General features: G+C 44.8%; 1 protein-coding gene across 1 annotated transcript in view; it reads left to right on the plus strand.

Moving 5' to 3' along the window:
* Nucleotides 1–25583, plus strand: part of LOC126187866 (atrial natriuretic peptide receptor 1-like) — a 1317386-nt gene that overhangs the window by 931772 nt on the left and 360031 nt on the right. Inside the window, exon 9 of the mRNA XM_049929189.1 lies at nt 2775–2846. Coding sequence (XP_049785146.1) covers nt 2775–2846 — 72 coding nt within the window. The remainder of the gene's footprint in view (nt 1–2774; nt 2847–25583) is intronic.

Here is a 25583-nt window from a genome sequence, read left to right on the forward strand (position 1 = left end):
CTGTTCCGCTCCCACCTGTACAACACACTAGTCCAGCAAAGCAGCCGAGATCCTTTTCTACCTGCGCCCACAGCGATACCCAAAGACCGACAAGAAAACGAGTTAACATTGCACTGTCATCCAGTTCTGAGCTAAGTTTCAAGTCAGCTCACTGGGAAGTCAGTGTAAAACCGATTGCAAAAGTTATATCTAACAGACAGATGTAAAAAAATGGTAATAAATAACCACACTGTCACATGAATTCAATTTATCAATCAAAGCATTGATCAGTGAACTAAAAACACAATATATTTTTCAAATTATGTTATAACCACTGTGTAAGGCAGAAATAATTTCCTAAAATACTTTAAAATCATCAGTGATAAAGTTCATAACAGTGGTGTGGCGCATCTGGGAACACTTCAGTCTAGAATGAATACATTAAAACAAGTGACTAACACCAAGTGTATTATGACTTCATATTTTTCGTGACAAAAGCTGGTTGTGGAACTCCACACCTCCACCATATTAACGTCAGTTTCCAGGTACTGTATCCATCAGGATGCAAAACTGGGTGGTGGCTCTGACATGCTTAATAGCGACCACGAAATATTTTTTCCCAAAATTATTAATAATATGATTTTTTTCCACTTATCGCCTTTCTCCCATTACTCAGCTAGAGTTTCATTTTCATTATCCTAGGTTAACATGTGAAAGTAATTGAAGTGTTGGCAGAAGAGCCAACACCGTGTTGTTAGTGGAGGCCGAAAGGCACGCGTTTAAGCTCACGCAGACTGGCGTGAGGTCTGGAACAGTTAAAGGAGTTGAGTCTAATAAATAAAGTACGAAGCTCTTGGAATACTTAACTTTAATCCACAATTGGTGAACATCTCTCTTCACTGTACATGCTTCACAATATAAATAGCAAAGGATATGGCGCATTGCTAGGTCGTAGCAAATGACGTAGCTGAAGGCTATGCTAACTATCATCTCGGCAATTGAGAGCGTATTTGTCAGTGTAGCTTCGCTAGCAAAGTCGGCTGTACAACTGGGGCGAGAGCTAGGACGTCTCTCCAGACCTGCCGTGTGGCGGCGCTCGGTCTGCAATCACTGACAGTGGCGACACGCGGGTCCGACGTATACTAGCGGACCGCGGCCGATTTAAAAGCTACCACCTAGCGAGTGTGGTGTCTGGCGGTGACACCACAGTAATATTCTACCAGGTAGTCAAAAATGTGTTATTTAAATGAACCCTTCGTTTCGAGTAGGATCGAAGAGATGCAGATATGACTCAGTTTTTCCCAGTTGTATTCAACAGGATAGAGGTTAGAGCACTTGAAGAGAGAAGATGCACGTACCGTCATGTCATTGTAGCGTTCCTCAAACTATTCCTACGTAATTCGGAAGCGATCAGATGGTACACTGTTTTGCTGGCAGTAAGTGTTGTCTGTCTGCTCTAGGCGAGCATGCAGATGGACAGTTGCATATGATCGGGAATATATTTTTGTAACATTCGATACTGAGAGGTGATGGAAGACATATCAGTGTCCCCCTCTCATCTCATGCGAATATTCATCGCGATAGTACCACAACTATATGACTGCAAACTTTCAAGTGGCTAAATAGACTGCATCGCCTCATATGATCTTTTGCGTTATGAGAACAACAGTATTCTCATACAAACCGAAACATGTGTCGGCACCTTTGTGCCATCTTCAGCGGGTACTCTTTACTCAGATATTTAAAACGTAAAAATGTTTCATTAAATGAAATTAAGACAGAAATAATTTTCATTGTTATTAATATTATTTTAGCTTCTTTCGACATTGTTGGTTTATGTAGATCCTTTGTACAGTAGTGTATACTTACAGCTTGTAATATGCAATCAAATGATGTTACTGTGGATTTGGTGGGCAACATCATTTAACCACAGATAAGAAGCTATCAGTACACAGTGATATACAGAGGGTCCTGCATAACCCAACAACGTAGATAAATGAAGGTTACAGCATGAAAATATAAACAAAAACTGTTTTTAAACCTAATTTTGTTATAATAATCATTACTTAAAACTTGTTGTATTTTACAGAACTGAATAAAGTGTCTCAGCGTGTTGCATAATAGTCTTGCTATATCATAAATTCAGATACTTTTTGTGCCTGAAATTGATGGCAACGTAGAAGGTTGTTAGAATTATTTTAAGCAGCAAAAAGTGAATCAACGAACCATACAGATACGGCTGCAATTTCCAGTCGACATTATGTGTGTGTTCCAGTCGACCATCACTGTATTACATAGTGATGTAGACTTGGTATTTGGCGTACTCCATCTTAATCGCGCGTTGCCCTGGAACCAGCAGGTCCACTGAAACAGATTACTCGTCACTTAAGAGCTGCAAATTGGCAGATGTTACGTTTCACATTTGGTAATTTACTAGACTCAGAAGAAAGTTTAATTTCATTAAAATGTTTTGTCCACCAGAACAAGTATAAACCCAATGAACAAACCTGTGCATCTGTCTCGTTAAGCGAGAAATTTCGTATTCAACGATTTTTTAGTCTGAAACTATTCACTTACAAATGGTAGGTTTTTGGATCAATCATTTTTAAAAAAAATCTGGATGTAATTTTAATAAGCTGAGCCCAAAGATATGACTAGCCTGGCTATTATTTTTGCTCATAAAATAATTACAGAGTTTGCTGTGCAACAATGCGCTCAATTGTGTCACTAATGTGTGCGTTTACGTATGTTCTTATGCAAATAACTAATTGGTACTCTTTTGTTTCTTTTTGCAGACACTCTCCGAAGACAATATGAGCATTGGAGAGACAAATCGTCAAATATTTGTCCAGACTGCGTTTTATAAGGTTAGTCCGCAGCAGTCACTTCGACGATAGATTAAATTTACATCTAGCAGAGTTTGAATTTTGCTTGGGAAATACCAGTTTGGCATAATAAGATTTAACTTCTAAGACTATCAGATAGTATTTCTGTTTATAATTCTTGACTACATTAGTAAATGTTGGCTGGTTGTCTATTCCTAACTTTTGATGCATTCCCTACACGAAGGTAAGCAATTGCTTTACCTCCAGAGGAATTATCCTATCATCATGACCGTGGCAGCGTCCGACTTATCGTCGTACTGCAGATAATTCTCCTAAAACGTGTTGTATGGCAAAGGTGGGACGGCTACGGGCAAAAATAGTTCGTAGAATTTTAAAGTATTTGGATACGTTCTTCAACAAAACCTTTCCATTACGGGAATCGCTAGTCCATAGTGTCGGATTATTACTGAAAGTATATATATATATACAGGGTGTTTCAAAAATGACCGGTGTATTTGAAACGGCAATAAAAACTAAACGAGCAGCGATAGAAATACACCGTTTGTTGCAATATGCTTGGTACAACAGTACATTTTCAGGCAGACAAACTTTCGAAATTACAGTAGTTACAATTTTCAACAACAGATGGCACTGCGGTCTGGGAAATTCTATAGTACGATATTTTCCACATATCCGCCATGCGTAGCAATAATATGGCGTAGTCTCTGAATGAAATTACCCGAAACCTTTGACAACGTGTCTGGCGGAATGGCTTCACATGCAGATGAGATGTACTGCTTCAGCTGTTCAATTGTTTCTGGATTCTGGCGGTACACCTGGTCTTTCAAGTGTCCCCACAGAAAGAAGTCACAGGGGTTCATGTCTGGCGAATAGGGAGGCCAATCCACGCCGCCTCCTGTATGTTTCGGATAGCCCAAAGCAATCACACGATCATCGAAATATTCATTCAGGAAATTAAAGACGTCGGCCGTGCGATGTGGCCGGGCACCATCTTGCATAAACCACGAGGTGTTCGCAGTGTCGTCCAAGGCAGTTTGTACCGCCACAAATTCACGAAGATTGTCCAGATAGCGTGATGCAGTAATCGTTTCGGATCTGAAAAATGGGCCAATGATTCCTTTGGAAGAAATGACGGCCCAGACCAGTACTTTTTGAGGATGCAGGGACGATGGGACTGCAACATGGGGCTTTTTGGTTCCCCATATGCGCCAGGTCTGTTTATTGACGAAGCCGTCCAGGTAAAAATAAGCTTCGTCAGTAAACCAAATGCTGCCCACATGCATATCGCCGTCATCAATCCTGTGCACTATATCGTTAGCGAATGTCTCTCCTGCAGCAATGGTAACGGCGCTGAGGGGTTGCCGCGTTTGAATTTTGTATGGATAGAGGTGTAAACACTGGCGCATGAGACGATACGTGGACGTTGGCGTCATTTGGACCGCAGCTGCAACACGGCGAACGGAAACCCGAGGCCGCTGTTGGATCACCTGCTGCACTAGCTGTGCGTTGCCCTCTGTGATTGCCATACGCGGTCGCCCTACCTTTCCAGCACGTTCATCCGTCACGTTCCCAGACCGTTGAAATTTTTCAAACAGATCCTTTATTGTATCGCTTTTCGGTCCTTTGGTTGCATTAAACCTCCGTTGAAAACTTCGTCTTGTTGCAACAACACTGTGTTCTAGGCGGTGGAATTCCAACACCAGAAAAATCCTCTGTTCTAAGGAATAAACCATGTTGTCCACAGCACGCTTGCACGTTGTGAACAGCACACGCTTACAGCAGAAAGACGACGTACAGAATGGCGCACCCACAGACTGCGTTGTCTTCTATATCTTTCACATCACTTGCAGCGCCATCTGTTGTTGAAAATTTTAACTACTGTAATTTCGAAAGTTTGTCCGCCTGAAAATGTACTGTTGTCCCAAGCATATTGCAACAAACGGTGTATTTCTATCACTGCTTGTTTAGTTTTTATTGCCGTTTCAAATATACCGGTCATTTTTGAAACACCCTGTATATATATATGAATTGGAAATGTATTAAAGAGAGGGGGAGAGAAACTGGTAGCCCATAAGATGAAGGAAGCGGAGAGACTAGATGTTATCGGACCGAGTAACTGCCTTGCCAGCGTAAGAAACAAAGGAAATGATATTAATTTCGAATGCATTCGGGGAAAAACTTTTCAGTAAGAGAATAGCTAGCTCGAGAATTCTGCAAATTCGTTGCAAGTGGCGGAATAGAACGCAGTGCTTACCCAAGCCGGTAATGAAATTATGACAACCGCGGAAGGCAGGCGTCACATCTTAGAGCCGACACGAGGCATACGTGGTCTGTACTCCGTCGTCTGTCGTCGCCATGTTCTCCCGACGCGACAGAATTAATAGCGAGCCTGCTCTAAGTAAGCCTAACTTAGGTAATGGACGTCAGAAGCTGCTGTTATTAGTATGGCGTCAGAGGGCTACGCCAGTGTTCACGTCGACAGGGAACGGATAAAGCCGTCGTTACAAGGCAGCAGTTAGCTAAGACTGACGTGACGCTGTACGAGGTTTGTGGCATCACTTGCTGCTGATACAATTTGAGGAAGTGTTTCGTCAGGTGAAACTTAAAATACATTCTGCGATACTGCAGCAACGCGCCACGTAAAGTAGAGCCAACAAGAAGCAAGAACGTTGTGTCACCAGCAGAATTTGCGATGCAATGCACTGTATTTTTAGTGCTCATTTGAAGCCCATATTTTGTGGGTGCTATGTTATAACCTACACTCTGCGAATATGTGCTATTTCTAACAAGGGAATCTCTCCATTGCACCTCCCTCAGATTTAATGATGAGATGGCCCATTGGGTAGCCCGTCCCCGGGTCCGAATCTCCATTAGCCCCACTTTTTTTCACAAAATTTTGAGCTTTCCGTCCGATCATTGACGTGTCTGTTCATTGTATTCAGATTTCTGTCTGTACTGTGGTGTAACGTTCGTTTGCGACAGCGACGTGTAACAATGGGACCTCCAGACGTACGTACCTCCGATTTGTTCTACAAGAATACCACGTGTTATGACCTTTTTCGAAGTTTTGGCGTTGTAATATAGTTTACAGACTCTTATGTGTTGTTCTTCTGTGAGAGGTCTAAGAGGCATCAAGCCTGCTCTCACTATTCACCACATTTACTTGCGACGGTGATATATTCTCACATCACTCATATTCTGTAACCTGCGTGTAGAATGACAGTTTCCAAGACTATGTAAGGAGAAATGACACGTCAGTGATAGGACGGACAGTCACAAATTTGTGACGAGAAAAAAGAAAAGAAAAAAAGGGAAAGGGCACGAGGGAGGTTTGAACACGGCTTTCCCATTTTGCAGTCCAATACCGTGACAACATGATCACAACGCTATCATTCAAAGTCGCTCGATCATTCACACGTTCATTTTCGACTGTTCACTGTTTCTATTTTGCTTCTTTTTATCCACAGTCCAGTGCACCTTCTTCCTGTTTTCGAGCTTAATCTGTGTTCACTCATTGATGGCTATCCAGCGGGCCATCTTATCACTACATCTGAGAGGAGTGCGATGGGGAGATTCCCTTGTAAGCACCAGCACGATGAATCTATCGAGAACGCTTCATTATTGGCCTGGTTTGTTGTGGCAAAATGGCTGGGAACGCCATATTTGTGGTTAATGGCTCAAATGGCTCTGAGCACTATGAGTTTTAACTTCTGAGGTCATCAGTCCCCTAGAACTTACAAGGAAACCTCCCCATCGCATCCCCCTCAGATTTAGTTATAAGTTGGCACAGGCCTTGAAAAACTGAACACAGATCAATCGAGAAAACAGCAAGAAGTTGTGTGGAACTATGAAAAAAATAAGTAAAATATACAAACTGAGTAGTCCATGCGAAGATAGGCAACATCAAGGAGACAGAGGTAAGGAGCGCCGTGGTCCTGTGGTTAGCGAGAGATGCTGCGGAACGAGAGGTCGTAGGTTCAAGTCTTCCCTCGAGAGAAAAGTTTAATTTTTTATTTTCAGTTTATGTGAGAAGCTGTTATGTTTTCATCACTTTTTTGCGAGTGATTAACACATCCACAAGAAAACCTAAATCGGGCAAGGTAGAAGAATCTTTTTACCCATTCGCTAAGTGTAGAAGTTAGGTGGGTCGACAACATATTCCTGTCATGTGACGCACATGCCGTCACCAGTATCGTATAGAATATATCAGACGTGTTTTCCTGTGGAGGAATGCCCATTGGAGAGGCACGTCCTTTCGACTACTAATCGCACGGTTTTGCGGTGCGGTCGCAAAACACAGACACTAAACTTATTACAGTGAACAAAGACGTCAATGAACGAACGGACAGACCATAACCTTGCGAAAATAAAGAAAGTAAAATTTTCAGTCGAGGGAAAACTTAAACCAAGGACCTCTCGTTCCGCAGCTACTCGCACTAACCACGGGACCACGGCGCTCCTGAGTTCACATTGTCACATGTTGCTCATCTTGTACATGGAATACTCAGTTTGTATATTTCGCTTTTTTTTCATAGTTCCATACCACTTCTTCCTGTTTTCTCGATTGATCTGTGTTCAGTTTTTCAAGGCCGATCCACTGTGCCAACTTATAACTAAATCTGACGGGGGTGCGACGGGGAGGTTTCCTTGTTAGAAGTACTTAAACCTACCTAACCTAAGGACATCACACACATCCAAGCCCGAGGCAGGAGTCGAACCTGCGAACGTAGCGGTCGAGTGGTTCCAGACTGTAGCGCCTAAACCACTCAACCACCCCGGCCGGCATTTGTGGTTAAAATTTTTCGTGTTTAGTTATTTTCGTGTTATAACTCGCGTGTTGTAAAAGTACGCCTTCCTCCAGCAACGTCACATGGAGGATTCATCAAAAACGTGTTGCCCACGGTAAGATTTACTACACTTAAAATGTCAATTAATAACATATCAGCGCTTAAAGCCCTCGGAAGACTGTAACATACACTACGTTGTTACTGCAGAACTTAAGTGTGGCATAGTTTGTGCGGACACCACGTTATGAAACAGTAGATATTAGGTTTGCGTCCTGCTGTGTCCAAATTCTTTTATACCTTCGAGTTTTCAAAAAGACTGTGTTATTCTTTTATTACATTAGTAGTAATAATTTGTGTAATATTTGATGTTATGTAAATATAAATGCGCTCGTTATTGGATATAGGTTCCGTCTTTTATGCCAAACACTGTTTTTCCCTTGTTACCCAAACATATCTCGGCACCTCTGCGCCACCATCAGTGGGTTTTGTTTACTGAAAAACTGTAAAGTTGTTGTTCAATAAACAATACCCACTGATGATGGCACAGAGGTGTCGAAACATGTTTGTGTGACAATAACAGTGTTTTGCATAAAAGGCGGAACCTATGGTCAATAATTTTAACTGCAAACAGGGGAAATAAAATAGAAGAGGTGCAAATCCAAAATAGGAATAAATGCGATCTGTCAGGAGTGAGTTTATTGAATTTTGTGAGCTTTTTTAAACTGACGTCCTTACAGACTGAACGTGTATGTTTCTTTCTCGTCTCATTTCACGTTCATGTCTATTGAAATTTGTATTTATGTGTGCCGTAGACAGCATAACACGAATAACGTACGGATAAGGGAGAAATAGTGTGTTTTAATAGAGTTAACGCAGGAATTTTATTCTCGTCTCTTTTCGTAAAAAAAAAAGCCTGTGTTGCTGGTGAGCCAAATAAAGCCGACGCCCAGGAGATCGCTGGGAGCGCAAATCACGTTAGCCAGCTCGACCCGTGTGCTGACGGCAGTCTCTCTTGTGACGTTGGATTTACCATCTGCGTTCACGTCCAGCTCCGCGTCAACGTCAACTTTAGCTGCCTCGTCTCGTGTGACGACGGCTTACGTCGCGGCAAACAAAAACTGAAACGAATGGGATGGAATGGGTGAGATAGATGAGAGACGATAGCACGTTATACCAACCAGGAACAAGCCTACGTAATTATTACATAATGTCAGGCAATTGGCCGATAGCAACCGCAGCATAAATTGCTTGCAACGGTACGAAATATTTGATCAGGTGAACATCCGCCAGTAATCTCTTAATTTGTTGCACGACCAGTTTCTGAGCATAACGCTTCATCTTCAGGTGCCACCAAACAATTATGGGAACACAAATGTGTGTGGCGGTCGGGCCGTTCAGTCAGGGCAGGGGGCGGTGGCGGGGGCGGGGTGGAGGGGCACACTCAGATGAAACAAACGCATGGGAGTGTAGGACTGGCAACCACAGTGCACGCCTCTGTGACACGACAAGGACTATTGCGTGGAACGTTATCCACCACAGCTGCCACTACCCGTACCACTTCCAACGTGTGAGGGCATTGTCTACAGACTTGCGTCCGCGTCTATGTTTTTGTAGCTGGTTCATCGCACAGGGCTCAACGTTGGTAGAATTTTCGTCATCTGTCCTGTTCACAGATAAGACTGCCATTAATAGTGGCGGTATCGCCAACTTTGACAGCGCCCACGTGTGCGCTACGGAGCGTTCCCATGATTTGGTGGCAGCCAATTATCAGCACCGGCTCAGACTCAGTATGTGAGCGGGTATTACTGGCTTTCGCCTAGGGATGGTGGTTATCTCTGAAACAACCGGTTTTCAGTTGCATCGTTTTTTTTTTTCCACGCCAGTTTAACCTGCCGTGTAAAACCGCTCAAAATAACTGGTTTCGGAAATAACCTATTTTCGGATTTTTATTCCTATTATTTCCTGTAGTAAAAGTAGACAGCGAGCAAAGATATAAAGATTTGACTCTCTCAGTTTCACCATTTGCTCCCTGTCTCTGTAAGTGGTGATTGGTTGAATACTGCAAACAATTACCAGTATTCTCTTAATGTTTTTAATTTTTTGAAACTCTTCTCAAAAATAATGTTCTAGCCTGGGCCGTACAACTGTTTAGGAATTACAATTAGTCAGTGCTAAAGGGTGAAAACTGTGGCGTTTCTTGTTAATTTATGGATTCTGAAGAGCTACAAGCAGAGAAAAGCATATTATGTAGTCCCAGGCAGGAGACCAGCTACTTTTTGTTTTTATTGTCTACTATAAATAAAATGTCGCTAATCATAACATGTAAGCTTTCACGGCTGGCGACTTCATTAATTAAAACTTCCGGGCTGAATTGCCGTGGTCCATATATAAAACTGCTTCTCCTTCCTGACAACTAAAAGGAGTGTTAATACACGCCTAACGGAGCACAAAAGGAACTGTAGATTGGGACAAATTGACAAATCAGCTGTAGCGGAACACGGTTTCAAAGGCGGTGATCACGAAATAAGATTTGGTGAGACAAACGTGATAGCTAGGACCTCAAATTATTTTACCCGCATGTATAGAGAAGCTATAGAGATGTGCAAGCACGAAAATAACTTTAATAAAAAAGAAGAAGGATTGAAACTAGACAAGATATGGTGGTCGACTCTGTACCAACGAAGTGACTATCGATTACCTATAATCGAGAGAGATGGCGCTAGCCAGAGATAGTTTTAAAGTCGAAAGCACGTGGTGAGTGGTGGCGCCATCTAAGCGCTCTATATAAGCGGGACCTCCAGCGCCTAGCAGCCAGCCGCCGACTCATCTCAGAAGATGTTGCCCACAGTAGGCAACGAAACGTCAGGAAGGAGAAGCAGTTTTATATATGGACCACGGAAATTCAGCTCCGAAGTTTTAATTAATGAAATGTTGCTAAATTTTTAGATTATTACTGTTACCATAATTTCCTTCTTCTTTTACTATTTCATAGAAATGGCAAACAAGGATTTAATCTTTTGAAGCAAAGGAATCATTATACTTCATTGCTATGTTTCTTCGTCATTATACTTCATTGCTATGTTTCTTCGTGAAAATATTCGAGACTAGGGTTGGCGCCATTCCTCAGTACAGTGTATGGCACGCGTCTAAAGCGGGAAACTATCATACAGACCAGGTGGGGGCAAGTCTTACACACTGCATGTAGAGAGTACCTTAAGCCAAAATACACGGCAACAGGGACATTATTAACAATTTTCCCAATCCATGTGGCAGGCTGTTAAGGCAACCGGTTTAAAATTATTTAATGACAACTAAGGAATATCGCAACCGAGACTTTTTTTTAATTTTTTTTTACCAGAAATGGGGCATTACTGCCTCAGCAATGTTGCACCAATTCCTATGTCATGTGTTTGTTACTTGTTTCCGTCGGTATTGTTATGAAATAGCACTGATCACTTTTCCCATTTTCTACAATAACGCAGCATTTCAGACCAATGCAAATGTTATGAAGAAAAATACTCATCTTAAAGAAAATGGTTTACTTAAAAACGGAAAATTTCAGGACTGCTATGGTTAATTGACATTTCGATTTTTTACTCGGTTGTTAGTAAAAAAATAAAATACATCTGCTATAACCGATACCAAACCAATACCGAAAAATACGTGTTATTCGCAAGGGAACCTCCCCATCGCACCCCCCTTAGATTTAGTTATAAGTTGGCACAGTGGATAGGCCTTGAAAAACTGAACACAGATCAATGGAGAAAACAGGAAGAAGTTGTGTGGAACTATGAAAAATTAAGCAAAATATACAAACTGAGTAGTCCATGCGTGAGATAGGCAACATCAAGGATCATATGAAGTTAGGAACGCCGTGGTCCCGTGGTTAGCGTAAGCAACTGCGAAGTGAGAGGTCTTTAGTTCAAATCTTCGCTCGATTGACAAGTTTAATTTTTATATAATCAACTTTCTTTCTCCAAAATTCCAGGACATGTTCAGATTTGCTTGGACATATGCAGGATTTGACGGTCTACGCAGGAAAAATTTGAAAACGTTAAAAACATATGTTTTGACAGAGCACAGGGAAAACTGTGCGACTGTGAAACTGTTGCACTCATTTGGTGCAGTTTATGTGACAAACTCTTATGTTTTCATCACTTTTTTGGCAGTGATTATCACATCCACATGAAAACCTAAATCGGGCATGGTAGAAGAATCTTTTTACCCATTCGCCAAGTGTACAAGTTAGGTGGGTCGACAACATATTCCTGTCATGTGACGCACATGCCGTCACCAGTGTCGTATAGAATATATCAGACGTGTTTTCCTGTGGAGGAATCGGTTGACCTATGACCTTGCGATCAAATGATTTCGGTTCCCATTGGAGAGGCACGTCCTTTCGTCTACTAATCGCACGGTTTTGCGGTGCGGTCGCAAAACACAGACACTAAACTTATTATAGTGAACAGACGTCAATGAAAGAACGGACAGATCATAACTTTGCGAAAATAAATTTTTCACTCGGGGGGAGACTTGAACCAAGGATCTCTTATTCCGCAGCTGCTCAGGCTAACCACGGGACCACAGCGCTCCTGAGCTCACACTGTCTTTGAGGCTGCCTATCTTGCGCATGGACTACTCAGTTTGTATATTTTGCTTATTTTTTCATAGTTCCACACAACTTCTTCTTGTTTTCTCCATTGATCTGTGTTCAGTTTTTCAAGGCCTATCCACTGTGCCTACTTATAACTGGATCTGAGGGGGGTGCGATGGGGAGGTTCCCTTGTCAGAATTAAAATTCCGGAATCGGTGTTAACCGGTCGGTTGTTTCATCTCTACTTTCGCTTCGTGGAACCAGTCATCTTCCCACAAGGTCTCACAGGGGAGTCACATTTGCACTTCCTGCGGGTGAGTGTCTCCCCTGCTAGAAGAAATCCCTCTGGTGGTAGTAACGGTACTGTGGATGGTACATGATGGTGCTCCAGCTTGCTTTCGGATTACCGTGCGGAGCCATCGAGGCAACGTCTATCCTCTACGATGGATCGGCCATGGTGGTCGAGTCGCATGAGCCGTCTGGTTGCCGGACCTCAACACTTTAGATTGCTTTCCGTTAGGACACCCAAAATGAGTCGCGCATGCGGACCCATCCCGGACTTGGAGATACCGGAACAACACATTCATGCTGTCTGCTACGCCATTCCGTTGCAGTTTGGAAGAAGGTCAAGATCGTAGCAATCTATGAAAAGGGTAGAAAATCGGATGCACATAATTACCGGCCAATTTCACAGACATCGATTTGTTGTAGAATCATGGAACATATTTGTGTTCAGACATAATGACCTTTCTGGACCCTGAGTAGCTCATCTGCAGAAACCAGCACGGTTTTAGGAAACAGCGGTCATGCGAGGCACAGCTGGCCCCCTTTGTGCATGATATACAACAGGCTCTAGATACCGGCTTCCAGGTTGATGCCATACTTCTCGACTTTCGAAAGGCGTTCGACTCAGTTTCGCACTGTCGCTTGCTACAAAAAGTGCGCGCTTACGGTCTATCCAATGACATATGCGGTTGGATAGAAAGTTTTCTAACAGACAGGGAGCAGTATGTCGTCCTGAACGGGGTAACTTCAACAGGAACAAGAGTAACTTGAGGTGTGCCCCAGGGCAGCGTAATAGGTCCTCTGCTGTTTACTATTTACATAAACGATCTGGTTGCTGGTATTGACAGCGGCCTTAGACTATCTACCGATGATGCTGTAGTCTACAGGAAAGTAGTATCACACGAAAGTTGTGAGCAAATCAATGAGGATTTGCAGAAAATAAAGGCGTGGTGTAATGACTGGCAGTTATCTCTCAATATTAGTAAGAGTAATCTATTGCGTATAACAAGGCGAAAATCCCCATTAATGTATGAGTACAAAATAAATTATCAGTTTTGGAAGTGGTAACATCAGCCAAGTATCTGGGTGTGATTATTCGAAATGATCTCAAATGGAATGATCAGATTACACAAGTAACGGGTAAGGCGAACTCTACATTGCGGTTTATTGGTAAAATAGTGAAGCTATGCAATCCTTCAACAAAGGAAACAGCGTACAATACGTTAGTTCGTCCAGTCTTACAGTATTCTTCGTCTGTATGGGACCCTTACCAGTTGGGTCTGATTTAAGAGACTGAGATGGTCCAAAGAAGAGCGGCAAGATTCGTGACTGCTACATTTAGCCATCGCGAGAGCGTTACAAATCTCATAGAAAGTTTGAAGTGCGGCACACTGTCAGATAGACGACGCGCTAAACAGAAGGGGCTGCTCTCTAAATTCCGAAATCCAGTCTTCACCGAGGATGTAGAGCACATATTATTACCACCAACTTTCAAATCGCGTAATGATCATCATTCAAAGATAAGGGAAATAAGAATTCGTACTGAGACGTGAGGCGTTCAGACAGTCGTTTTTCCCTCGCGCGATCCGCGAGTGGAACAGAGGGGTGGGATATGACTTCGGCGCGAATTGTGCCCTCTGCTACACACCGCTTGGTGGCTAGCGGAGTATATATGTAGATGTAGATATAGATGATGGCATATATGAACATAGATGGGGTTTAGTTTTTTATGTTTACTAGATAGTGACTACACACCGAATTCGTTTTATTGTGCACATTATGTTATGTCAAACATTTTGTGGTGTTACAAACAAGCTCGCGATTGTAGTTTGAACTCTAATGTACTGTTATGCAGTACCAGGTGCAATAAAGGTACAAAAGGGCAGATCCTGATGAAACAGCAGTAAATAAAGAATCGAATGTAGCCACGTCTCTACGTAAGTACACTATTGTCTTACCTATTCAGTCTTCTTTGACGAAACTGGATGCCCCTGCTTCCGCTAAGCAATGTGTCATATGATAGTGCTCGTTGCCATCCACTTCCACCAACACAGTGTGAATTGTTGCACAGCTGTTCCCCTAGAAACGTACCCTTGTGTGGAAAAATTAGGGATGAAAGTAACTTGCGCATGATGCGCTACTGTCAAATAACATAGCTCGTCGAAGCTTGGACGATATACACAAAAAACTACTGCAGTATAGTACAGAAACATACAGAAAAAAACTCGAAATGAGACGAATAGAAATTGCACTTTTATTGAAAGACAATAAATACACTGAAGTCACCTCGATTTATGATAGTCGCCTGGACATTATAGAGGGTGGGACATGGTTCTTTACAGGTTGTGCCTTACCACGGGCGGTAATGCGCGCTCTATGACGTGCTGCCATGCTGGTCTCTAGGTTGGTAATTAACTCTTGTGACAGGGCACTCCACTCCTCCACTGGCGCTGATGAAAACTAATGGCTGGTCTGTGGCGCGTGTAGATGTGCTGCGATACGTCGGAAACACGTTATGCACCCAGGAACATTCTCGGACATAATCGTTTTGGTAGTCTAGGCGTTATGGTGTGGGGAGGCATAAATTTGCACCAAAGTACTGACTTCCCCTTCTTTGAATGCCTTACACTTTTCACTCAACGTTATTGTGACAGTGTACTCCTTCCTCACGTGCATCTTTCCAGGGCTGAGTTTAGCTCTGGCCTCATTTATATGGGTGATAATGCGCGACCAAAGAGAACAGCGCAGGTGTAGCAGTTCTTGGAACCAGAGGATATTCGGCGAATGGAATGACCTGCTCTTGCCCCGACTTAAATTCCAATCGAGCACGTGTGATCCGTTGAAGAGACGCACTGCAGCACTTTCACGGGCACAAACGGCCATCCAGCAATTCTCAACCCCGCTGGTGGAGAAATGGAAGCTCCTGTCACAAGAGCGCCTTGCCAGTCTTGTGGCTAACATTAGAGCACGTTTCAGAGTATATGTGACCATTTGTGATGATCACATAACCCGTTAAGAACCAATTCCCATCATTAGTAGCGTTCAAGTACCATTATGGTTCCCGGTGCCTTCAATGTAAAAATTGTCTTAAACAAAAGTGTCATTTATGTTCGTGTCAGTACGTATTTCTTTCAGTTGCCTTCTGTAATAGCAGTTATTTCTATGCATGGGCTACGTCACTTGGCAACTATACATCGTGTGAAAGGTAGTTTCGCCTTTAAGGGGGTGTAGGACGTCAAACGGGCCGACTTGGAGCAGGAGAGACGCCATAAGACCTTTTTAATTTCCACTGTGTACAATTTTACAAATAAATTCATGAAACTTTGTCAGTATGTGCAGGAACGATTCAGGATTCACACTCACAGTGGTGGAAGTTCAAAAACATAACAAAAGAAATTTTGTGTACATGTGAAATTTCATCATTTTTTCGCTTACTATTGGCTGCATTTGTTCCTGTAGGTATACTTTTCTTCGTAAGTAAGAGAGATTCTATGATGAATTTTGCACAGCACACAATCCACACATACAGGTGTATGAACTCTAGAATCTTCCAAATCTATAAAAAAAAACTGAGATGATCAACTAAAAGATGGTTCAAATGGCTCGAAGCACTATGGGGGATAAAGTCTGAGGTCATCAGTCCCCTAGACTTAGAACTACTTAAGCCTAACTAAGGATATCGCACACATCCATGCCCGAGGCAGTGTTCGAACCTGCGACCGTAGCAGCAGCGCGGTTCCGGACTTAAGCGCCTAGAACCCCTCGGCCACAACGGCTGGCAAAATAATGAACTATAAAATTTGAATTTTTTACAAAGATGAAGTTTAAAATGTAACAGCTCTTTCACTTTTTCATCAATTAAATGAATTCTAGAATTTCATACACGTGCTAGTATGGTTTGTGTGCTGTGCAAAATTTATCGAAGAAACTCTTACTTACGACGCAAAGTGTACCTATAGCAACAAATGTACCCAACGGTAAGTGGAAAAATGATGAAATTACACATGCAAACAAAATTTATTTTGTTATGCTTTTGAATTTCCACAGCTATGAGCGTGAAGCCTGAATCCTTCCTGGTCATACCGATAAAGTTTCATGAATTTATTTTTGAGAGTATAGACAGTGGAAAATAAAATCTTCTGTGGTGCCTCTCCTGGTGCAAGTCGGCCCGTTTGACGTATTACCCCCCTTAAGTCATGCGTTCCAGTTTATTTATGATAATATGACTTACAAATGTCCCTCAGTGACGTAAGTGACAAAAGTTCTTATTTTCATACCACAACTTATCACTATTTCATGTTGTCATACTTTTGACGACGTGTCATACAGTACGAGGTGCATTCAAGTTCTAAGGCCTCTGATTTTTTTTCTAATTAACTACTCACCCGAAATCGATGAAACTGGCGTTACTTCTCGACGTAATCGCCCTGCAGACGTACACATTTTTCACAACGCTGACGCCATGATTCCATGGCAGCGGCGAAGGCTTCTTTAGGAGTCTGTTTTGACCACTGGAAAATCGCTGAGCCAATAGCAGCACGGCTGGTGAATGTGCGGCCACGGAGAGTGTCTTTCATTGTTGGAAAAAGCCAAAAGTCATTAGGAGCCAGGTCAGGTGAATAGGGGGCATGAGGAATCACTTCAAAGTTGTTATCACGAAGAAACTGTTGCGTAACGTTAGCTCGATGTGCGGGTGCGTTGTCTTGGTGAAACAGCACACGCGCAGCCCTTCCAGGACGTTTTTGTTGCAGTGCAGGAAGGAATTTGTTCTTCAAAACATTTTCGTAGGATGCACCTGTTATCGTAGTGCCCTTTGGAACGCAATGGGTCAGGATTACGCCCTCGCTGTCCCAGAACATGGACACCATCATTTTTTCAGCACTGGCGGTTTTTTTGGTGGCGGTGAACCTGTGTGCTTCCATTGAGCTGACTGGCGCTTTGTTTCTGGATTGAAAAATGGCATCCACGTCTCATCCATTGTCACAACCGACGAAAAGAAACTCGCATTCATGCTGTCGTTGCGCGTCAACATTGCTCAGCAACATGCCACACGGGCAGCCATGTGGTCGTCCGTCAGCATTCGTGGCACCCACCTGGATGACACTTTTCGCATTTTCAGGTCGTTATGCAGGATTGTGTGCACAGAACCCACAGAAATGCCAACTCTGGAGGCGATCTGTTCAACAGGCGTTTGGCGATCCCCCAAAACAATTCTCTCCACTTTCTCGATCATGTCGTCAGACCGGCTTGTGCGAGCCCGAGGTTGTTTCGGTTTGTTGTCACACGATGTTGTGCCTTCATTAAACTGTCGCACCCACGAACGCACTTTCGACACATCCGTAACTCCATCACCACATGTCTCCTTCAACTGTCGATGAATTTCAATTGGTTTCGCACCACGCAAATTCAGAAAAGGAATGATTGTACGCTGATCAAGTAAGGAAAACGTCGCTATTTTCTGTATTTAAAAGAGGTCTCATTCTCGCCGCTGGCGGTAAAATTCCATTTGCCGTACGGTGCTGCCATCTCTGGGACGTATTGACAATGAACGTGGCCTCATTTTAAAACAATACGCATGTTTCTTTCCAGTCCGGAGAAAAAAAATCGGAGGCCTTAGAACTTGAATGCACCTCGTATGTAGCAAACGAACCACTGGACTGGCATTCTCTAGTCTCTCAGTAACCCAAACCACAGTCACTGTGACTGTGACATGTAGGGACTTGAAGTTACCACTGTTTCATATAATACTTCTCCATAAGTTCCACATGCATTAACGAATGACTGCACCCTGGCCGCTCTGCGGCTGGTAGTCGTCACAAGTAGAGCGAAGTTGCCCAAGACGCTGGGACACTACGTCGCTGCGAGGACAGCGGCGGCATCTCGCCCTTACGAGGACGAGCTCGGCTCGTCTGAAGCGCCCCGAAATGAGCTCTCATTGAGCCGGCTGATAACCGCTGACTTATTAATGACTCGCCTGCGCTGAATGCCGTATTTAGCCGACGGCGAGGAGGCGGCTGCCTGTGGCTGCCTGTGGCTCATTAGCCTGGTCTGCGGCTGCCTTTGCTGGCTGCTCCACCGCTCAGGCGATTCTCCTTCCGACGCAGTATCTCCTCCTAACTCCTCCAGCCCGGAGCCAGAGCGGCGCGTACTCCGCTAACTAGTTCTGTCGCCACCTTCATCGAAGTTGACTGCACCATGGGAACACACACTGCTGGGGGAAAAAAAAATTAGTACACCGTTACAGGGGTTTCGAGAGTTTAGGTTTCGAGATCTATTGTTGCAAGAGTGTATATGGAGTCCACGAAATGTTCAGATCAATAGCACAAGCTGTTCTGACGAATGAGTTATCGACATGTGATAAAACTTCTATACTACGAGGTGCATTCAAGTTCTAAGGCCTCCGATTTTTTTTTCTCCCGACTGGAAAGAGATAGGAACAAACGCATTGTTTTAAAATGAGGCCGCGTTCATTGTCAATACGTCCCAGAGATGGCAGCACCGTATGGAAGATGGAATTTTACCGCCAGCGGCGAGAATGAGACCTGTTTTAAATACTTAAAATGGCGACGTTTTCCTTACTTGAACAGCGTGCAATCATTCGTTGTCTGAATTTGCGTGGTGTGAAATCAATTGAAATTCATCGGCAGTTGAAGGAGACATGTGGTGATGGAGTTATGGATGTGTCGAAAGTGCGTTCGGGGGTGCGATAGTTTAATGAAGGCAGAACATCGTGTGACAACAAACCGAAACAACCTCGGGCTCGCACAAGCCGGTCTCAGGACGTGATCGAGATAGTGGAGAGAATTGTTTTGGGGGATCGCCAAACGCCTGTTGAACAGATCGCCTTCAGAGTTGGCATTTCTGTGGGTTCTGTGCACACAATCCTGCATGACGCCCTGAAAATGCGAAAAGTGTCATCCAGGTGGGTGACACGAATGCTGACTGACGACCATACGGCTGCCCATCTGGCATGTTGCCAAGCAATGTTGACGCGCAACGACAGCATGAATGGGACTTTCTTTTCGTCGGTTGTGACAATGGATGAGACGTGTATGCCATTTTTCAATCCAGAACAAAGCGCCAGTCAGCTCAATGGAAGCACACAGATTCACCGCCACCAAAAAAAATTCGGGTAACCGCCAGTGCTGAAAAAATGATGGTGTCCATGTTCTGGGACAGCGAGGACGTAATCCTTACCCATTGCGTTCCAAAGGGTACTTCGGTAACAGGTGCATCCTACGAAAATGTTTTGAAGAACAAATTCCTTCCTGCACTGCAACAAAAACGTCCTGGAAGGGCTGCGCGTGTGCTGTTTCACCAAGACAACGCACCCGCACATCGAGCTAACGTTACGCAACAGTTTCTTCGTGATAACAACTTTGAAGTGATTCCTCATGCCCCCTATTCACCTGACCTGGCTCCTAATGACTTTTGGCTTTTTCCAACAATGAAAGACACTCTCCGTGGCCGCACATTCACCAGCCGTGCTGCTATTGGCTCAGCGATTTTCCAGTGGTCAAAACAGACTCCTAAAGAAGCCTTCGCCGCTGCCATGGAATCATGGTGTCAGCGTTGTAAAAAATGTTTACGTCTGCAGGGCGATTACGTCGAGAAGTAACGCCAGTTTCATCGATTTCGGGTGAGTAGTTAACTAGAAAAAAAAAATCGGAGGCCTTAGAACTTGAATGCACCTCGTCGTACGTGGTGTAGCTACCACTGGCGGCAATGCAGGCGCTGTCTCTGGCGTCCAATCGGTCGTACAGATGGCTGTTACTGTTCTGGGATACGTTACTCCATGCCTGTTCACGTAATTCTGTAAGACTTGTTGGTTGCCCAGTCGTACAAGTCAGTCTTCGTCCCATCACATCCAACAAGTGCTCGATTGGAAGCAAGTCTGTAGAGTCTGCTGGTCTGAGAAGTTGCTGCACGTCTCGGAGAGAACGCTAAGTTTCACAGGCAGTCCGGGGAAGAGCTATCCTGCTGGAACAACACATCACCTTTCCGTTGCAAGAATGAAGGAAAGAAAAACCAGGTCTAACATCATTCTGCAGGTAATGAGAGCTGGTTAGCATCCCCTCCAGAAACACCAAACGTAAACGAGAATTGTAGTTTGTCGCTCCCCAGACCGTAAGGCGTGGGGTGGAGACACACTGTCTTGGAAGAATACGCTCTAAGAGACAGCACTCACCATCTCTACGTCGTACGCGCTGAAACGTCTTTATTTAAATGGGTGTGTCTGTACTTAAATTGCTGAATAACTGAGGCTCACAATATCACAGAGCAACGCAATCTGACTGCTCAAGAAAAAGAAAAAAAATGGTTCAAATGGCTCTTAGCACTATGCGATTTAACTGCTGAGGTCATCAATCCCCCAGAACTTAGAACTGGAAATGAAGTCCCATGCTTCTTTACAGAGCGTAGGGGAACGATGCGGGAGACCCGCACCGCCTTACTAGGCAAGGTCCTAATGGAGTTGGGTTGCCGTTGCTTTCATCCGACCGTAATGGGGATGAATGATGAATGATGACACAACAACACCCAGTCATCTCGAGGCAGGAAAAATCCCTGACCCCACCGGGAATCGAACCCGGGACCCCGTGCTCGGGATGGGAGAACGCTACCGCGAGACCACGAGGGCGGACAGAACTTAGAACTACTTAAAACTAATTAACCTAAGGACATCACACACATCCACGCCCGAGGCAGGATTCGAACCTGCGACCATAGCGGTAGCGCGGTTCCAGACTGCAGCGCCGCTCGGCCACACCGGCCTACCAAGAAAAAGAAAGCCGGCCGTGGTGGCCGTGCGGTTCTAGGCGCTACGGTCCGGAACCGCGGGACTGCTACGGTCGCAGGTTCGAATTCTGCCTCGGACATGGATGTGTGTGATATCCTTAGGTTAGTTAGGTTTAAGTAGTTCTAAGTTCTAGGGGACTGATGACCTAAGATGTTAAGTGCCATAGTGCTCGGAGCCAAGAAAAAGAAAACCTGACTTCAAATAATAATTAATTCAAAAGAATGGCCCTGACTAAAAAGAATTCCTAACAGTAACCTAGCCGGCCAGCATTCGGGAGGACGACGGTTCAATCCCGTCCTCTGGCCATCCTGATTTAGGTTTTCCGTGATTTCCCTAAATCGCTTCAGGCAAATGCCGGGATGGTTCCTTTGAAAGGGCACGGCCGATTTCCTTTCCGATCCTTCCCTCACCCGAGCTTGCGCTCCGTCTCTAATGACCTCGTTGTCGACGGGACGTTAAACACTAATCTCCTCCTCCTCCTAGCCGGCCTGAGTGGACGAGCGGTTCTAGACGCTACAGTCTGGAACCGCGCGACCGCTAGGGTCGCAGGTTCGAATCATGCCTCGGGTATGGAGGTGTGTGATGTTCTTAGGTTATTTACGTTTAAGTAGTTCTAAGTTCTAGGGGACTGATGACATCAGATGTTAAGTCCCATAGTGCTTAGAGCCATTTGAACCATTTGAAATGAAAGATTCTAACTACTAAAGCCAATAAATACTAATAGGCATATGGTTAGCAAAGGAAAGATTTTGTTGCCAACCAAATAACGTATTTTGTACCTTAATAATGTGACATCCAGTTGAGACAGTCTCCAAGTCGAACATGTACAGATCGTTAGCCTACGCTAACACTTCAGACCTCTACCCTCCATCATTGTTAACTTCTCACATCTAACATGCATCACTGCTGGCTGTTCACCTCCAATTGCCCAACATTACATCCATCACTGCTGGCGACTAACTTCCAACTGCCCAACACTACTGGCGATTAACTTCCAGCAACGAGTCTGACCAGCCACAGAGTCTCTTACAAATAAAGCGCAATCATCCAATGCAAAGCGCTACACAGCGCTGCCAGCACAGAAGCAGCCCGCTTACAGCGCGTACGACGGTCACTCGGGTGCAGGCAGATTCTGCTCTCATCGCTGAAGACGAGGGAACGCCATTCCGTCTTGCAAGTGTTCCTCTGACGGCACCAGGGGAACCACGCACGTCGATGCTGTGGCGCGAGAGTGGACCGGCTGGAGATGAGCGTTTCCGTAGTGCCACTGCTAATAACTGGTGCGCAGCAGTTCGCATTGACACGTCTGGGCTCACAAGCCATCTTATCTGAGCTGCGGCAACTGTACGGTATACCGCTGCTGTCCTTACAATACGACGATGATGGTGGGCGTCTGTGCTGCGTGGACGTCCAGAACCACGTGTACAAGTGTGAGAATATTCACATGACCGATGACATCAACATCGCTGCGCAAGTGATGCAGCACGTCCTACTTACACTCCTGGAAATGGAAAAAAGAACACATTGACACCGGTGTGTCAGACCCACCATACTTGCTCCGGACACTGCGAGAGGGCTGTACAAGCAATGATCACACGCACGGCACAGCGGACACACCAGGAACCGCGGTGTTGGCCGTCGAATGGCGCTAGCTGCACAGCATTTGTGCACCGCCGCCGTCAGTGTCAGCCAGTTTGCCGTGGCATACGGAACTCCATCGCAGTCTTTAACACTGGTAGCATGCCGCGACAGCGTGGACGTGAACCGTATGTGCAGCTGACGGACTTTGAGCGAGGGCGTATAGTGGGCATGCGGGAGGCCGGGTGGACGTACCGCCGAATTGCTCAACACGTGGGGCGTGAGGTCTCCACAGGTCATCGATGTTGTCGCCAGTGGTCGGAGGAAGGTCCACGTGCCCGTCGACCTGGGACAGGACCGCAGCGACGCTCGGATGCACGCCAAGACCGTAGGATCCTACGCAGTGCCGTAGGGGACCGCACCGCCACTTCCCAGCAAATTAGAGACACTGTTGCTCTTGGGGTATCGGCGAGGACCATTCGCAACCGTCTCCATGAAGCTGGGCTACGGTCCCGCACACCGTTAGGCCGTCTTCCGCTCACGCCCCAACATCGTGCAGCCCGCCTCCAGTGGTGTCGCGACAGGCGTGAATGGAGGGACGAATGGAGACGTGTCGTCTTCAGCGATGAGAGTCGCTTCTGCCTTGGTGCCAATGATGGTCGTATGCGTGTTTGGCGCCGTGCAGGTGAGCGCCACAATCAGGACTGCGTACGACCGAGGCACACAGGGCCAAGACCCGGCATCATGGTGTGGGGAGCGATCTCCTACACTGGCCGTACACCACTGGTGATCGTCGAGGGGACACTGAATAGTGCACGGTACATCCAAACCGTCATCGAACCCATCGTTCTACCATTCCTAGACCGGCAAGGGAACTTGCTATTCCAACAGGACAATGCACGTCCGCATGTATCCCGAGCCACCCAACGTGCTCTAGAAGGTGTAAGTCAACTACCCTGGCCAGCAAGATCTCCGGATCTGTCCCCCATTGAGCATGTTTGGGACTGGATGAAGCGTCGTCTCACGCGGTCTGCACGTCCAGCACGAACGCTGGTCCAACTGAGGCGCCAGGTGGAAATGGCATGGCAAGCCGTTCCACAGGACTACATCCAGCATCTCTACGATCGTTTCCATGGGAGAATAGCAGCCTGCATTGCTGCGAAAGGTGGATATACACTGTACTAGTGCCGACATTGTGCATGCTCTGTTGCCTGTGTCTATGTGCCTGTGGTTCTGTCAGTGTGATCATGTGATGTATCTGACCCCAGGAATGTGTCAATAAAGTTTCCCCTTCCTGGGACAATGAATTCACGGTGTTCTTATTTCAATTTCCAGGAGTGTATTTCGAAGTTCTCCGAAGGGATCAGCCCCCCACTCGGAAGGCCCCAATTTGGCTTCTTCCAAACTCACTCAATTGGCTGTAGGATGCACTAATATGTCTACGTGGCATGGTTGCCTGCTTGCTTCACACGTTTGCACCACGTTGAAATTGATCTTGCACGTTCTGGTGCGCCGCCCGCGGTGGTCTCGCGGTTAAGGCGCTCAGTCCGGAACCGCGCGACTGCTACGGTCGCAGGTTCGAATCCTGCCTCGGGCATGGATGTGTGTGATGTCTTTAGGTTGGTTTGGTTTCAGTAGTTCTAAGTTCTAGGGGACTGATGACCTAAGATGTTAAGTCCCATAGTGCTCAGAGCCATTTGAACCATTTTTGAACGTTCTGGTGCGATCTCGAAGTTACTGTCAAATTATAGTTATTACTGCACAGATGGATGGTACTGTTCTTAAGGCAACTGGGTAGCATTCATGACGAATGAGATTCAAACCTACGTCTGGCTATTAACTTAAGGCTCTCCATTGGTCCTTAAGTTGTATAAGGTGAATGGTCCCATTGAAAATGGCACACTAATTTCGTTCCCTGTCCTAGCTTGTGCTCCATCTGTAATGAACTCAGCCTCGCCAGCAGCTTAAGCCCTACTCTTTTTGTCCTTCCAGCTATTTCTTAATAACCTAAAAGCTCCAAATGACGCTTCAAAAGTGTCAAGTCAACATGGCAACTGTATTATACAGAATACGTATCGTAGTAACGTAAGTAGGGTATCTGATGTGCAGCCATATTACAGAGTTTTCATGAATCAGAGCGGAGTGAATACAAGTTCTGAAAATTATTCCTTCTGACAAGAAATTATCGATGAAATACACAGGTATATTGCTTGGTCTTTGTATTACAATTGTGAAAAGGATACGTTACGTTAGTTTCAAAAAACATTTAGTACAAAGTGATGTAACTCTGAGCTACGACACAAAGTGTTTTAAAATGAATGTTAAGAAAAATTTCATGAACAGCTTACGTAGAATTTTTCGTAAAATGTGGGTAGATCCTGAAATTGAGAGAATTGTACTGCAAGAAGCCTATGTTAGATCATGAGTTACATAATGAATGACTACTGAAGGTACTTTCTGCTTTATAATTTGACGAATTACCTAAGGATACTTGTGCTTCAGTACTTTAAAGGAATGATATTACAGTTAACAAACATGGAAACAAGTTGCTAAATTTAGTAAAAAATGGGACAGGTGAGTGTGACGTGAACAATAAATTCTTTTATCCAGCAGTTACATGCTATACTAACATGCATAAGGAAATTGCTCTTTTACATAAAGGATGTAATACAGCGTTCCACTCACAGCAACAACGAAAACATCTGTGAACTAGTAAT

The sequence above is a fragment of the Schistocerca cancellata genome, chromosome 5 (assembly GCF_023864275.1).
Source record: "Schistocerca cancellata isolate TAMUIC-IGC-003103 chromosome 5, iqSchCanc2.1, whole genome shotgun sequence".
Taxonomy (NCBI): Eukaryota; Metazoa; Arthropoda; class Insecta; order Orthoptera; family Acrididae; genus Schistocerca; species Schistocerca cancellata.